The 17,678-nt window shown below is 36.3% G+C and overlaps 1 protein-coding gene across 1 annotated transcript in view; it reads left to right on the forward strand.

Annotated features, from left to right (window-relative positions):
- Window positions 1-17,678, forward strand: part of grid2 (glutamate receptor, ionotropic, delta 2) — a 226,683-nt gene that overhangs the window by 15,624 nt on the left and 193,381 nt on the right. Inside the window, exon 4 of the mRNA XM_088911157.1 lies at window positions 10,566-10,771. Coding sequence (XP_088767283.1) covers window positions 10,566-10,771 — 206 coding nt within the window. The remainder of the gene's footprint in view (window positions 1-10,565; window positions 10,772-17,678) is intronic.

The following is a 17,678-nucleotide window of genomic DNA, read 5'->3' on the forward strand; positions in this document are numbered from 1 at the left end:
GAGTTGGGTAAATTGTTGAGTTGTGTCAATGAAGTAAATAATGAGTTCCATTGGGCAATTAAGAAGGCAGCTTGGAAAAATACAGATCCTTCATCCTTTGAAAACTGGAATTGTACACCTGTGGTTTAGATTGGTCACTTGTACGTGTTTAACATCAATCAAATCCACACCTATGGATCCCTTTACTATTGTATTTAGATTTTTTCTGTATAATTGATTTCCATTTGTGGGATATCAGAGTATATTGTTTTAGTTGTTTCTCTTTTTCTGTCGCTGGCGCACTTTTATGTTTTTCAGTTGGGAATGATCCCTTATAATAAAGTTGTCTTTTGATACACTCATAATACTTCTTTTTTAAAGTAACTATTCTTTTAAAAATATCTGTATCCTGACTCCTCAAGGCATTTGATTTAATCTGATATGACCTTACATAACAAAACATAGCTAACTAGAAATTATAAAAAAAACATACTTTGAGCTAATATTGTTATCACAGGGGCCCATATTAACCACATTAAAGACTTGACTCGTTTTATTTTAACAGATATCGAGTTGTAGAAAAGGGCTTAATTTATTTGTCCCAAAGCACAATAACTTGCTATTTTGTTTATTTTAGATTCTATCAGCCTAGCAGGGTTTTAACATGATGTGCAGAACAACAGCACAAAGGAAGAAACACCAGCCTAAGCCTCACTGCTTAGAATTCTATATTACAGGAGGTTTGTCTTTTGCACATGAATTTCATGTGTATGCTTTTTGAAACTCTAGGAGAAAGAAGGCAGAGGGGCTAAGGCAGCCAGTTGAATCTTTAAAGGGTGTAGGTAATGTTGGGTTCAATGAACTTTGAGTGGAAGGAATAGTTACAGAGTGGCCTAGGCGAGAGGCGAGGAGTGGAGGCATAAGGGTTATCAATATGGCCAGGTGCAGAGAAGGAGGATAGGGACTGTGAAGGGAGATGGGGCTGGAAAAGCACAAGGATCAGACACAAAAGCACATGCTTGTAAGAGCAGATCAGAGAATAGAAAAAAATACCTCAATAATTTGCCCTAAAATAGATTAAGTGAAAAGAGTACATGAGTAGATGAAATGTAAGAATGATGCTTAGGGAGAATGGGAGAATCTATCTAATGCTTATTGAAAGGGAACCTTTTGCTGAGAGCTTTGATTCTGAGCACTCTATTGAGTGGTCCTAGTCTTTCAGGATATGTGCAGAAGGATTAAGGTAGAATTAGAACTGTTGTACATTTGATTAAAGATTGGGAGGCAGAGGGTAATATTTTCCATTATATCTATGTAATGTGCTAAATAGAGTGAAGTTTTCTTGCGTTTTACATCAAGTTGTCAGGCAGTTGGAAATATTTTGATACAACAAGAGAGCTAGTAAAAATCAATCATATACAGGTTGCATTTTTTTGCTTTTATTTACCCAACATCCAATTAGAAATAAAAGCAGCACCTTTCAGTACTAGAGTAGTGTGTAGGTCTTATTCAGGATCCTGACATTTTCAGTAACAAAATAGTCCTTAAAGTGATCTGAAAGATCTACTGTACCTTTCATTTAAAGGGACACTTCTGTACTTGAATACAGTGACATAAAGATATCAGAACACTGAATTCAGTGAATCTACAGAAAACAGATTCTACAGCTGATAGCTGAGAAATACATAGGAAAAAAAAACAGAAAATAGAAAATAGAAGGGGCCAAAAGCTAACCCTTGTGGAACATTATAGTCCAGAACCTTACAGAATCAGGAAGGTTAATACTGTCGATCTTTAAAGTCATCTCAGATCACTAGTACAAGTGCTTGTGTATACAGTATGTAAGGTAATTGTAGTCCCTAAGCTTAAACTCAAAATGAACCAAGAACACATTCACTACAGTCAGCATTACCGCCTTATTTTTGTGGCACACAAATATTGTATCTCTTTACTCAAATACATGATAAATATAAATAGGTAGGTTGTGTACAAGATTAATTTTCTGATACTTCATATTCTTTTCTTTGGCAAAACAGCTGTCTCCAAATTTTTTTTATATTATGCTGTTTAAACTTCACGTCAGTGATTTGGGTTTCCATGGCAACTTAAAGGCAAGCCAAAATGACTATTGTCTTCTCATTCATATAAATGTGCACTGTATGTCATAGACCATGTAAATGAAGCCCTGACTAAATTAACACGTACTCTACTTGGGTGTAAAGGATCATCCAAAACTTAAAATCCAAGTACAATGATTGACAGAACTTATGGATCCTGTTTATTGAAAATGTGGATGCCAAAGTAAGAGCAGTGTGTTTATGTTGCTTAAATCAAATTTATTTGACCCACTGTGCTCACCATGCCTGAAAAATAGCTGATTGCTGTATATACTTCCCGTTCATTGCCAACATCAAAGGCAGCATCCTGCCGAGACATTTAGAGGGATTTAACTGTAATGAAAGCCTTTAAAAAAAATGCAGCTGCACACTAAAGAGTGAAATAAATCTGTGAGGGATAGAAAACAGACACAGGGTTTGTGTTTTTAAAATCAGATTCACCAAATTTTAGGTTCCTTCAATATAAAAAAAGAGTTATGTTGCAGAATTTAAGCACATGTGATTCTTCTCTAATATTAACAAAGTAATTTTAAATTCTAGACTGTGAATTAGGATTTATTAATTACCAATAGTTGCATTTGCTTTCATGTAAAATCTAAACTGTACATTATCTTCTTTATACAGTATGTCTACATACAGTATTAACTTGTAAGAAGCAATTGTGACTTTATGAAAATGTAGCTGTAACTTACAGTTTTCTGGGCTAATTCTGGAAAAGGGTAATAAACCTGTAGAAAAAAAAATGTTTTACTGACATGACAATATGATTGGGTTCACATGAGAAGTTGATTGTTATGTTAAAGAAAGATTAGTTAAAATGTATTTGTATGCGTGGGCTTGTGTATAAATAACTCCATGATAATGGGATCTCACAGCCACAGCCACAGCACTAGAAATCACAGTTGCCAGATTGTCATCAAGCTGCGCTTATTGCAATTCTTCATCTTAATTACCTTAAATAGCCAATTAAGAGTAATTAAGTTTTTACTGCTATATTAAGTATCTTTTTGACATGTATGCTACTGTTTATTTTTATTTAATTGTGTTTACATGTGAAAGTGTGAATTTTAACGTGAATAGATGGATAGCTGTTAATAAGCTGCAGTTAGCATGGAGAGAGGGGAGGCATATGTAAGATTTGTGTCGATGGTGCTTTTATAAGTCAATCTATTTTGTGATGTGTCTTTACTTCTTAAAATACATTCTTTATTTTTGCACCTGCAATATGTCCTTTCAGAGTTTTCCGTAAAGTCCTTCTCTTCATTACCGAGGCAACAGACAGTACAGTGCTTACCTCCTGCAGAGGAGGTTGTTTATGACTGCAAATTAATTTGTGCCTGTATTTTCCTGAAGCCAACTTAAATCTAAATGAAAATATCAAAAGTCTTTTTAATAATTGTTTTAGTTATTTTTTCTACTACATTATACTGTATAAAATATTCAAGTATTCAAGAATGTATTTCTTTTAGATGTTTTTATATGAAACTTGTTTGTAAGAAAATGTTCAATATTCACTTCCAGAACTCATATACAGTGTGCCTTGTTTTGAAGTTCAGCTATAATGTAACAAGTGTTTATTCCATGATGCCTGTCATTGCAGTTTTGACTTTCCAGATCCTCATTTTCTCAGCAAGAGTGGAGGTGTGAGGGTTATCAGCACGGTCAGGTACAGGGAAGGAGGACAGGAAATGAGATGGGAAGGGGGACTGAGAAAGCACAAGGAGCAGGCACAAGAGCACACGCTACTAAGAGTGCATCACAGAGCAGAAAAATGCCTCTATGACCTAAAATTAACCTTGCAAAAAAGTCACATTGATTCACATCTGACTACCATATAACTATTGTGTCTCACTTAATGGTTCAAAAGCACACTTTAAAATGTGAATTCAAAAGTCATGCATGTTGACATGAACAACATGTAGAGAACAGAATGATGCATAGCATGAAGACGGTTCTAGCAATATAATTTATGGAACATAGCTAGGCGTGAAGGAAGAGCTGAGTAGTTCAACCAGTTAAGGTTTTCACTGTGAGTGCAGGATGACCTAGATGTTGCACGTTCAAGCCAGAGTCACCCAGAGGACAGAGGACTCAATTAACTCAGTGCTGCAGGTAGCAACAGGATTAGTCAGCCTGACTCGTGTTGAGACAGAACTCCTTAAAATTCCTGGTTGCCTGCAAGGCTTGTAATGACATCTCCTATACTTCTCTGTAGAGCCTGTAGCATTTCCAAAAGATCATATAGGACTGCTGCACCTCCATTGCACCTCTGCCGCCCAAGCTGAAAAAGTCTCGATTTATTTACAATATGCAGGAGTTAGGTTGTGTTTTAAAGAGGAATGTCTAGATGAGTGGATTGGAGGATTCTGTCCACTTCTCCTAATGGTACATATTTGCTGAAAATGCAGTTTCAGATTGGGTGGGTGTATGAAAAAATGGGGTAAGATGAACATTAACCATGCGGTTGACCTTTGTTACCTTCCCTGAATTGAGAACTGGAGGATCAATACCACAGAGCCAGCTCCTGGCTATCCTCCATGGTCTTTGTATCATGACTGGCAAGAAGGGCACAGATCATCTCAAGGAGGCCAAGCTACTGAATCTATAGCTCTTTTCCACATGAAAAGATCTTCATTCCAAAATGAGCAGATCTGTTCTTTCTTACATGTTGGATGCTCATTGATGTTTTCAGTGATGTTTTCTTCATGTATTGGAACGGAAGCTTTTTTTCTTCAAATTTACATCCTCGTATCCATTGTTCCTCACAGCATGATGTGTTATTACACGAATGAAGTGCATTAGGCACAGCTGAAATACTTGACTCCTATGACGATGTAATGGTAGAGTTACAGTATTCGATGCAGTATTCAGGTTTGTCTCAGAGACTGTAGGAAACTTCATACCTTATCACGGTATGTGGCTGATTGCATCTTAGTTAATACATCTCTTTTGAGAACAGAAACGGGACAAACAATGCAGTGAAGAAACAGATTGCTTTGGCTCACGTGTAAAGTACAGAATTATCACATTGAGGTGGCTGGTTTCAGGTGGTGTTATAAGGTAATTAACATGAAGGTGTGGTTGCTGATGTTCATTAATGCTTCTAAGTGATTAAATTAGAACATGCTCTAGAGATGTTTGATCTCTAAGTAAAAATGTGTTCTTATAATACAATAAATGTATATAAAATCCTAACAGTAAAACCCATGTAGTAAAAACGTGATATATAATTATTTATCAGTAAAATGGTGCTGTGAAGGCACACATGGTGGCACTTTCAGACTTACCAGCTTTGGGGTTTAGCTCAGCAGTCCAGCATTCCTGGTGCTGTGAAAGGATCTGTTCAGCACAAACACCATTTACTCTTGCCTTTTCTATTCCATTTGCATTTGCAAGGTAATTTTGCAACACATTTTCATTTTGCAATGATAAGCTAGTAACATATTTATACAGCAGGGCATTCAACAGATCTCAAAATCCCTTTAAAAGGGAGCAGCCCACTGGGAGTACACATGGCCCCTTGGCAATGACATGCTACTGTTTTCTGTATTGTGAGTTTTGGTTGATTGCCATGCACAAATGTAAAGCTGCAGAATATCCATGTATTGTATTGCCTTTGTTTTCCATGGCGCTGTCCATGGTGCTGCACATTTACAGTACTTAGACCTGTTTTTCTGTAATCCTATGAGGAGAAGTGACGTAAAATCATTCATTTTTTTAGATACAAGGAAACAGAACAAAGCTCTCAAGGCATTTCATATATTTCAAGAGGTTGTCAAAATGAAAGACAACGAGACTATAGTACAGTACTATAGTATAGTACTATAGTACTACCCTCTCATTTTTAGATTCAGTATCTCCCCACTCTCTATTGCAGTAAACATACAAACTTTATGTTCATAATTAATTTACATTTAATTTAAGAATACATTTATAACCTTTGGTAACATAAATTTGCCTTATTTTAAGACATCCCTGTTATGTTGAGGACACTTCATGATAATTAAAGATTCCACCAAAACTGAAAGAATTAAATACCTGCAGGAAAATTGAACTTTGTGTAGCCTAATGTACTGTATGTACTCAGTTCCCATGAGTGGGCATTGCTATATAATACAATTACTGTATATTTTTTATATAAAATAATCTTTTTTAGATTCATTATTGACAATTTGCTAAAACATCAGACTAATTAGTTTCACTATACATAGACGAACAATTTGTGTCTTGCTGATCTTTTAATATTGGTGGGTAGTTCAACAAAAAAAATAGTTTTAATACTACTGCATAACATACTGTATTTCCAATGATACTCATGCTATTTGAAATGATAAGTTAAGTGAAAAAAATCTAAATAATAATGGAAATGAACCCCTTTTCTTACAACTGAACTTATTAGACCCTGGATTGGTGTTCTCTTGTTCTATATGTCTTCATGTAGTTTAAACCAATGAATATCCATTAGAACCTGGAACATGATGGTTACAGTGTGTTTACAATGCTGCACATCCCATGGCTTTTCTATGTGCAATACTGATCTTTAGGGTAATGTCTACTGAAGTCTTATTATATCCCGTCTGACACTTGTCAGCCGAATCTGTGAGTGCTGTTCTTCATGGTACCGCTCTGCTCTGTGGTGCTGCTTTAACAGCTTGTGCCAAGCCTTTCCAGTTCATTGGTTACTTGTTCCTTTTTTCATTACCTCCTGGGCAGATCTGAAGCAGTTTCCATGACTTTTTATTTTTGTGTTACTGTAGCTTTAGCTATTTCTCAACAAGGCTATAAGAGAGCACGCCATCCCTTCCAACAGCTCTCCTTTCTGTGGGCTCGGAGGACCAGCAGGCTGCTGTGGAAGGAACAGCAGCGGCAGAGTGGATTTGTCTCATCATTGATCAATAAAGCCAGGGAATTCTGCCAAGCCAGCACTCCTATTAAAGCTTTTGCCCTCTCCCACCTTTGAGCTGAATCCCAGACCCCCCCTTTTTTCTCTTGTGTTTAAGTGCCTTCTGGAAACGGCATGAGAAAATGTGCATAAGTATACAGTAACGCATAATATAATCCATATCAGTTGCTGTATTTGAACTTCCATAGCCATAGTTATGGATCCCACTCAACAATGAAAATTGCAGCTCACTAGCAAAGATGTCTGTCTTCATTTAAAAACAGTGAAACTGGTGTGTCTTGTCTATGAACACACTGTATACTACATATACTGTAGACAACGTAATGAAGACAGAAAAGCAGACATTTGGACTGCTTTTCAAGTAGTGCAACTCTTCAGCTTTGTGTGTATCCAGGGTGCTCAGATTTGCATCTCATAGATCTCACAGAGCAGTTAGGTCTGTCTTTTAAGCAAGGGCTTGTTTTGGTGTTGGGAGCTGGATGAAAGCCCTTAATTTCTGAATGTTGAGCTCTGTGAGAGAATTCTCTGAACTGCATTGGAAACACATTGTTGCCACATTCTGCATCCTTTGATTTGCCTTTGATTTGGTAGCACATCCTGGACATGGGAGGGCAGTGAGGCTCTTTGTGCCTCCATCAAATCAACCAGGCGAACACTAAGGCCAGTGTGTTAGTTCACCTCACACCCAAAACAGGTTTGTTGCTTGTGTACAGTATAAATAAGTGCTTTCTATTTTAAAGCCTAAAAGCATCTCCTCTCGTTTCTTACTTGTGCTCTTGTGTGTACATTGTATTTTTGTTTTTTAAGGAGAGACTTAGGGTTATTTTGTCAGCCTCCCTAAGGACTTCACATATTCAAATCCAAACCATCTAAAATGCACATCTGTTTGACACTACAGGTTTTTAGCTTCTTTAACCTGGCTATGTAAGGCATCCCTGCAAGAAGAAAAAAATATTCTAAGCTTCTTCATGTTCTTTCCAGCATGATTTTTACATCAAAATCCAAAACAGATACTTAAGATTCTGTGTTGTAGCATTATAGCAATACGTCCCTGGGTTTAAGTTTCTACACTAAGCAAACTGCTGGCTTTAACTTTCTCATCAAGTTGAGCACATCCTATTTGACAGCAATATAATAAATCTCTAATATCAGCAGTTAGTGCTTTGCAGTCAGCAGTTAAATTAATTTGCCATGCTTCTATCTGGTCTGGGTAATGTCCAGGTGTTTATGTATTTTCTTCTCTGATGTTATGGTGTTCTTAGTTAATCCATTATATAAAATGTATTGCTTCATTCCCTTTTATGAAGCCTTAAGGAATCAAGAATAATTAAAATAATCATCTATTTGAGCTACTGTACGTGCATGAAGATGAACACAAAATAAATTGCCCAATGAGGAAAGAAAATCACAAATTTTGATGTTTTTTGACTAAGCTACATTTGCTGACTTGTCAACACTTTTGTGTCTGTCTACCACCCATAAGAGTCTTCTGACTTTAGGAGAGAGATGTGCTATATAATATAGTATTTTTCGCAATCTGCTTTTTTGTATTCTTTCTACAACACCAAGTTTTCATGAGAAACTTATCCAGCTATTGACCCATTGCCACTTGGTATCATCTTTTTTTTATAGTTTTGAGCTGTATAATTTCAGGTAGGCATCATCAGTTATGTTATTCAAGGTCACCTCAATTAGCACCAAAGAACATTGTTAATTGACTGTGAAACTGTAAATTAATTTTTTCTGCCTACACTTCATTTCAAGGCAAAAGTGGCTTGGGAGAGAGGAGTTTGCAAACAGAGTGAGAATTCTTAGATTCTTACACACACAGCCCACTATCTGCCTCATACTATATTTCTGCTCTGTTCTTTTCTTCTCCATACCTGAACAAGACTTCACAGCCAAGACATTGTTTCTTCTTCTGTATTAATTTTATTTTATGGCATGGAAGTACCCTAATCTTATACATACTGCAAGGATCCAGAATAACAAGAATGTTAATGCCTGGACTTTACAGAGATATAAAGACCATAAAGCATTAACAAGACATGTACTATACTTCACTGGTGTCCAATTTACTGGTCCTATAATACTTTGTATCATCATAACCTTCATTCTGAAAAGAGCAGAGGCATTCTCTGTCTGGCAGAGAAAAGACACAGAAAAGTCTTTCCTTGCTTTTCTTTTAATGACATTGCAGGTTGTGTTGCTAAAAGGTGTCCCACTGGAATTTTAGCACATTGATGCAGTGTCAGAATGGCTTATGTTTAAGTAAAAGGACAGAAGGAGATTCTGACACTTGACCCGGTTCAAATATGGGATTAGTTACAGGATTTGTCATACCTTCTTTCACATTGTGTGGATACTGTATGTGCAGTCACACAGTTTGATGAAATCATTGGTCATTTTTTTTCTGTGCTTACAAAGGCCACTGTTATATTCTGGCATTGTTAATTGTAAGGACTGTATATGCCCACCTATATGTAAGACTGAATGTCTAATAATCAGGGGTGGTGTGGTGGCTCTGTGCCTGTGGCTGGAAGGTTGCTGGTTCAAATCCCACGGCTGGCAGAAGAATCCTACTCTGTTGGGCTCCTGACCAAGGCTCCAGGGGTGCTGTACAATGGTTGACCCTGCCTTCTGACCCCAAGCTTCTCTCCCTGTCTGTATGCCTGTGTCTCATGGAGAGCAAGCTGGGGTATGCAAAAAGATGAATTCCTAATGCGAGAAATTGTATAGAGCTAATAAAGTGATCTTATATCCAGGCACCTTGTAAATCTGAACACTTACTGTATGTTTACAAACAAGATCTGCTCAAATTATTATTCAGGTAAGCAGGAAAAAAACCTATAAGTAAAATTCCAAAAATGTAGCCTTCAAAGTGGTTCAATATTTTGTGTCAATCTCTTGATCTAGTATTTCCTCTGAGACAAAAATAAAACAGAAAACCTATACAGTATATATTATATATTTGCTAACATCTACTCTGAGCTTTGTTAACATTATGAAAAAAGAGAGAGACTCTGGCTTGTATGAGCTCAATTCACAGAGGAAATATTCCTGCCACTTTTTTTTTTTAAATCTCTTAATTACGTTGAGCTTCGATGGTTTTAAAAAGCTGTTTTGGTTCATAGTACCTAAGTCATAAAGAATCTTACTCTAACAAATCTATGGTCGTTTGACACATTTATAGCACAATATGTATGCATCCAAACACACATTCCAAAGCCTAATGTGTTGGGTCAAACACACTAAAATGGGGTATTTTGTATTAAGAAAGTATTTTGATATAATACAGTGTATTAATCTTGTGCACTTATTTGTATTACTGATGTACATTTATCTCTGGCATCCTTTTCTGTGCTCCTAAATGGCCAGAAGTGCTTAGAAAAATTGACTAACACTTTTCTGTTGCCCAGGAACCAATGTTCACAGTGTAGAACTGAATTATCACCCTTTCTAATGAAACAGTGGGGCACCTTTACACATTTTAACTTTGAAGCAAGTTTCACAGCTGGTGTAAAACAAATCGATTTATGTTGTCTGCTTTTGGCTGTTATCTACAGATATCCGTGGCATCCAGGACTTCTTGGACAAGGTGTCCCAGCAGGGAATGGATGTATCCTTGCAGAAAGTGGAGACCAACATCAACATGATGATCACAGCCATGTTCAGAACAATGCGTGTTGAAGAGCTGCATCGCTATCGGGACACCCTGCGCAGAGCTATCCTCTTCATGAGCCCTGCCACGGCCAAAGCCTTCATTACTGAGGTACAGTAGGGCTTCAAACTCATTTAAGGTCATACGTTATACCTTTAACAGTACAGTATATGGATATGCAACCTTTCTTCAAAGTCCTAATTTGTGATTTCTTGAATAGTAAGATTTGTGTTTGAAGACAATGTGCTGTTCCCATGATTAGTGCTTAACAGCTTTCCTCATTCAATTCTTCTCCTTTCTCAGGATGATGATTATGTATCATGCACAGTATCTGCAAGAACTCTCATACTGTGTAAAACAGATTAATAAAAAAGCCTTGTTTAGCTTTTCTTAACTGTTATGTGTGTACATTATTATAAAGACTAGATCACTTCAAGAAAGTACACATTTTTTTTAGTTTGAAATTGAATCCTCTTTCTGATCAATTGGACAGCCTCTGTCAATTGGAAAATGAAACCCTAGAGGCCTTCTAAAGACTTTTTATCTGTATGTATTTTTTAAATATGATGATAGTTTTAACTGGCAAAAGCTTAATAACCAAGAACCAAGGCAGCTCTAGATATGCAATTCAATCAATACCAGTTAAGGAAAATATTTTAACTGTACAAAGAAATCAGACAGCTGAATCAGGTAGCTTGTGATCTTAGATTATTTCCTTGAAGTAAATGATTTAACTAATCATTAGAAGAAATGTTTAAACATGAGACAAAGTAACCAGTAATGTCTACACACACTATTAGACTGAATGCAAGTGTGAATTCAGTCTCAAAGTTTGCCATTACTGTGCACTGTGACTTGTTCTATCAACAGTGGGGCTTACAAACATGTCAGCTCATTTTCAAAGAAAAGAAAAGGGTAGTTTCACAATCTTATAAAAACATTAGAAAAAAAAATCATGTAGCGTTTGTGGTTTATGTGATTTCCGTAATAGAAATGATTGATGCTCTTTAAGTATAGAACTTAGATGCTGGTGATTTTACAAGGAGTAAGCAATGCATTTATAAAGTGCTTTATGGGTGTGCTGTTCCACAGGACAAAATGAACTGGAGATATCATTACACTGCTCTTTGTGATTAAAAGAAAACCCTTTGAGTCTTATAGTACTATACAGTATATGATGACAAAAGCTGGCAGTGAGTCTGAACGTGGAACAGCGTGACCTGCAATAAAGTTACTGCTAGTTTATTACTTATTGTACTGTAAATGAATTAGCACTTGCTCTTTTCTTTTATAAATTGTAAAAATCTTGTAATACTGTATGTGTTAGAAAAACAAGGATCTTCTGATGTCACGCCTTGTACACCTTGTGCTCTACTTCTGTTTCTAGTTCCCTGTGATTATTCATGTCTTTCCTGTGTGTCTTGTTATGTAGCCTATTTACTTCCTGTGTCTGCTCTGCTCGTGGCTCAGCATTGAAGGTACGGATGTCGTGGGACCTGCCTAGCACCCGGTCGCCCCTCGTCTGTGGCCTGAGGGCATAGGTTTCTATACTGACATCGTTGGGTCTATACTGACCCCTGAGCCTGGGCTAACCTCCGTGTTGCCCCTTTTACCGCTGCGCATAGGGTCTTTACTCACCCTTCTGACATCCGTGACATCTGACTTACAAGAACATGTTTTATTTGAAGACAAATATGTCTTCAATGCTTTTAAACATTTTTCTTTAGACAAATCAAATGCTAAAATGCAATTTTGTGGCATCCTGTTAACATAATGTCTCTCTTATTGATCACTAATTGATAGTAATACCTGATCAGCAAGTTGTGGCTGACTAATAGAATTTGTGTTTTCCATTTGGGATTCAAATTGCAATAGAACCGCAATAGAACTGTTTGTCTACCACCCATGTTCTCTTAATATATACCAGCCTCTTATTTATGTGGGCTTAAATATTTAATTAAAGAATGTATTTCTAATAGGCTACTGTACCTTATTAAACTTTAAATCTGCTAGTACTGCTTCCTGTTTAGGGGCTTCTTTGACCTATTGAACATCTCATAGTCTTTTCTGAATAATAAAATGAACAGTTATGGAACAGCAGGAAGTCCTTTTTAGACTTCTGTGTAGCCAATTTCTAAAAGCATTCAAAAGAATAATTTACTGCATGACGTGTTGAATGCAAACAAGCACCATTCTGACTATTTTACAGTTCAGGGGGATGTTCTTCATTTAAGTGATGGATGAGCCTCAGTTCTTAATTGGAGATTTACTTTTAAGGCATTCTATGGAAACAGTATTAAAAATATAATAATTTTTATAGTAATGTTAAAGTTGGAAAAGTCACATGCATGAGCCATTTTTCTTGTTTTTCCCTTTGAAAATTAGAAACCAGCTCAACTAAATCTCTGATGTTTAATTGTGCTCTGATTCTGATCGTCAGAAATAAAATGTTAACTTTTGTGATGAGATACTGTAATTCAAAACAATCTTTTCATGAAATATTGCTCCTCTTACATGTATACAGTATTTTGGGGTATTAAGCAAAGACTACTACCAGTATAATCTCCTTTCCTAATAAGCAGGTTTTGTTCTCTTTTAATTGAGAGATACCATCTTTGTAAAATCAAAGATATTCAAGAGATACAAAGAGAAGAAAATTGGAACCTTATTACACATCTCTGGGGAGAAAGATCTAACAATCTTCAAGTGGTACACTGCCTCCTCTTATCACTGAACCTGCCTCTCACAGCTGCCCTGCTGACCTGACAGGAGGGAGAAATCATCTTGTTTAGTGGATATGTTGTAAAGCAAATTGGAATTGCGAGCAAAAATAGATTACAAGAGCCACTATGGGGCCAGCAGGACTTTCACGAGTTGTTGTCTAAAAACCAGAAAGAAACCAAGAAAAATCAAAGAAGGAAACGGCAACCGTGCTCCATTAGGGCTAATAAGTGAGACAGGTCACAACCTGACATCCAGTGGCTCTCACAGCAGTCAAGAGACAATATGTGCAGTGCAGTGGGGTGTGGTATTTTTTATGATTTTTTTTAATGTTAACACACTTATATTCACTCCTGGTCCTTGAGTCCTACTATGTCTTCTGTTTTTTATTCCACCCTGCACCCTTAATAATTTTATGTGGATCAGTCCTCCATTTAGACGGTCTACATTACCTCTTCTTTCAGGATTATAAATTATCTACAGCATTTGGTGGACTGTGGCGCTCCTAGACTAGTAATCTATATCATTGTGGCAAGTTTGGTATCTACTCAAAAATTCAGAACAGTCAAGGCAAGTAAAGGTGCTGAGTGATGCATACTTCCACAAACAATATCAAAACCTTAAAACCAACTAACAACAGTAGCCAAACCTTCATGCCTCTAGATTATGCTTTTAAATTTGAACAGCTGCTAATGTTTATGTTTGAGTTAATAAATTGCAGATGGTGCATACCAATAGGAAGAATGAAATGTTCATTTTGCAAAGGCCTGGGTACTGTACAGTACATCATTTGTTTGTAGTTTGATGCAGAACTACAGTACTTATTATTTAACTAGTAAAGATTTATTCCATGCTGAAAGGAAATGAAAAGAAACACATTGTTTCAGCTGTGGAGCCTTTTTCAGGCTTCACACACCTGAAGAGTATTCCACAGCTGAAACATTGTGTGTCGTTACTTTTCCTTTCAGTAAGGAAACAATCTTTAAGCCTGCAAAGATGCAGACATCTGTGAGTTCTGCTAAGAGGTTTTAATATCATTACAGAACAGAGCCACCCAATGCTAATTGGTATGGCTTACCAGTGCAATCCCTGTACTGAAGAGGAGGAATGTAACCATCATCAACATTTCCCAAACACATCTGGCACAGTGTTTTAAAGCAGAGTTAACTGTGAATGGAAGAGCAGTGCATCACTCAGCACTTCCAATTAAGAGGTGCCCAGCAAGTCCTAGAGACCACAGTTACTGTATGTGTCAAAAATGGGACTGCCCAGAGGCCAACATAAGCTCACCCAGTCCTGGTAGCACACAGTCTTGTCTGTGTTTCTGTTTGGGGAATCTCATCTCTATCAATGAACTTACTGTCTGTTCATTTTGTATTAGACAGAAATAGATGATTTACGAAGAGAGTTATAAGAAAAATATATGGAACACATTGAGCATATTTTCCCAGAAACCAATTTATTCTGGGCTATTTGCAGGTTATTGGGTTTTTCTAGTCAAAAAAAGCAAGAAGGATTGGATAGCCTAAACTTTTCTGTTATTTTATAATTTTTTATGCATTTTGTTTTTAATTGTTTTTTTTTCCTGTAATACAGCTTTGAATGAATAGGAATTTCCAAAAAGTGTTTGAGAACTCTTGACAGAATAACATCACATTTTAAGTGAACAAAACTGACCAACAGTCCATATTGTCACTTTCTTTGAGGTCCTTGAGGCCCTGCAAGCGTCAGGGCAGACTGTTCTCATGAAGAAGTTAGTTTGTGTGCTACAGATTGCATATGAGCCTGGACTCTCTGGACATCTGTATGCAACACAGCCACAATTTCAGTAAACTGAAAGAAGGAATGTGCTCTGTAGGACTCTGTTTTAGACAGCATTTTCTACTTTCTTCCCAGTAAGGCAAAGCTCAGGTATGAGCTTCATTATGATGAGATTTTACATATTGCCCTTGACATGCATATAAAAGTAGCACTCTAAGGGGAGTGGGATTTAGTGCATCAGGGTATCAATTTTGCTGAAGCTTCTGTGAATCCCCATGAAGATGAGACCACAGGTATTCTGGACTACAGTACTTACCTGCTACTTAGAGAAGAGCCAGTCTGCTCAGCAAAATTGTAGGCACACACATGGGGCAGAATTCATTGTGAAACTGAAAGTGCTTCATATTGATTGTTGTACAACAGTAAAGGCACATACTGTAGTTAATAAAGTCTAACTTCATGAGATATTGCTCCTGTTAGGAGACTAACTGAGACCCTATTGTTCCTAACCTGATACTATCAATACAAGTGGGGAATAACACCTGTCTTGAAGGATGGACTGTAAGATGCTTTCTCTCACAGCTGCTGTGAGTTGTCGAACCTGAGCAGAGTAATCAAACTCCCTTCAATCTCAAATGCTTGGCTGTGTGCTGCTAGGTTGAAGCCTGTAGAAAATGTGAAGACATTTATGGAAATAGTAGTTATTATGGGTCACATTCAAAATGTGTTCTAATCTTTTCTTTATGTTTTGCATAAGCTAGTTTAAAATGTCAGTAAATCCAATCCATCCATCTTATGGTTTGATCATATAATAAGAACCCTAGAACACACAAAAGGTTATGAACTACTAGAGGCGATTTTTCTGTTTCAGTTATTAATAGATTTATGTTTTAAGAATTCCTTCCATCCCATTAAAACATCACCTTTAACCACATGTCCTGCAAGCTGGATCCAGGCTTCCACAGTCCTGTGCCTAAAGTCTTGAATGACTCTTCAAAAACTTCATTTTCACTTCTACCTGTGTTATCCTTGTGTTGCAACTGATCTGGAAAAAGTCTGCTGAATTAATTTAGTTAGTAATTTAGTTTAGTAATTTGAAAACCTGAATCAAGGTAATTACATTTATTAATACCCCTAGTTATCTACCTTTTTTGCATGTATTACCATGAATGCATTTCTTTAAATATCTATAGATTTTCTTGAACAGTGAAATAAATACATGAATAGCTAATGAACAGATAGCTAGGAAGATGGGTCGATTGGAAGATAGATAGTTGGGTTGGTTGATCGATTAATTAAAAGAAAAACAAATCAGTGGTCCACCAAGGGAAACCAAACTGATATCACTGCCATGATGTGATCACATGAATGTGATTTCTGTCAGTTTCCATTTGCTGGAAAGTATTGTTGTGTATAAAGTTTCTTGTGTTGTTTAGTTCATAATGAGTTATTGCTGGCACTTACTCAGGTTTATTTTATAGAGTGTAACACAAGTTAGGCTAACCTAACAGGAAATAATGACATTTAGCCACAACGTATATTATCTGCTTCATGAACTACTGAAAGTTGTAAGTGTCAGCATAGATGATTGTCCTTAATCCAAAAACAAGTCAAAAATTCCCAAAATATGTTTAACTACTAATTGAAGTTTAATGATATAAGCAGACTTTGTCCTGGAAGACATTGGTTTGTACTTCACATGCCTTGCTAAGTAACAAAAATATTTTCACTTGCATGTTAATAATAATATTCTGGAAAGAAAAATGCCGTTAGCTTTATGTATTAAGTGGTGAGATAGTATGTTATAATGATTATATCCAGAGTCATCCAGAGACAACATTATGATAAACATTGAAGAATAACTGCTTGGGATCATTATTCTTGACTTTATTTTGGGAGAAAACAATATAGTTCAAATGGCTCAACTGAATTATCAGGGACTAATTAAAATAATGTGTTCCTTTAATCATGGCTTTACAGTATGTACAAGTAGGGAAACTGCTTTTTATAAATAGAAATCCTTATCTGAGTGTAATACTGCTTAATTTTCAGCAAATTATTAAAATTAAATTAAAATTCAGTAGGCGATATAGTATATATTTATTGCCTGATGCTCACCAGCAATAACGTTAATTTGTCAATTTCCAATAACAGTGTCCATGGTGATGGTGTATATGTAAAAGACCTAATTTTATGGTGTTGAGCAAGCAATTTGAGTTACATATAAATAGCAAAAATTTCATTTTTACCCTCCACTGACTGGTGCAGCGTTTCTTAAGTCAACACAAATTTGCAAATGGAATTTTTTCATTAAGTGTTTGGAAAATATATTTGAATGGTTGGATGAATATATAAAAAGCTTTAAAATGTTGGGAAATGTACATGTTGCTTTTCTATTTTATGTTATAGGTGTTTTGTTGTGTCTCTATTTTAAATATTCAGTCAAAGATTCCAAATAATTTTGGCCATTTATATTCTCTTTGATTTTGATCTTTATATTTTGTTTTTCTGTACATAACACTTTTGTTGTGTCACC

Source organism: Atractosteus spatula, chromosome 3 (genome assembly GCF_055471065.1).
Source record: "Atractosteus spatula isolate fAtrSpa1 chromosome 3, fAtrSpa1.hap1, whole genome shotgun sequence".
Classification (NCBI taxonomy): Eukaryota; Metazoa; Chordata; class Actinopteri; order Semionotiformes; family Lepisosteidae; genus Atractosteus; species Atractosteus spatula.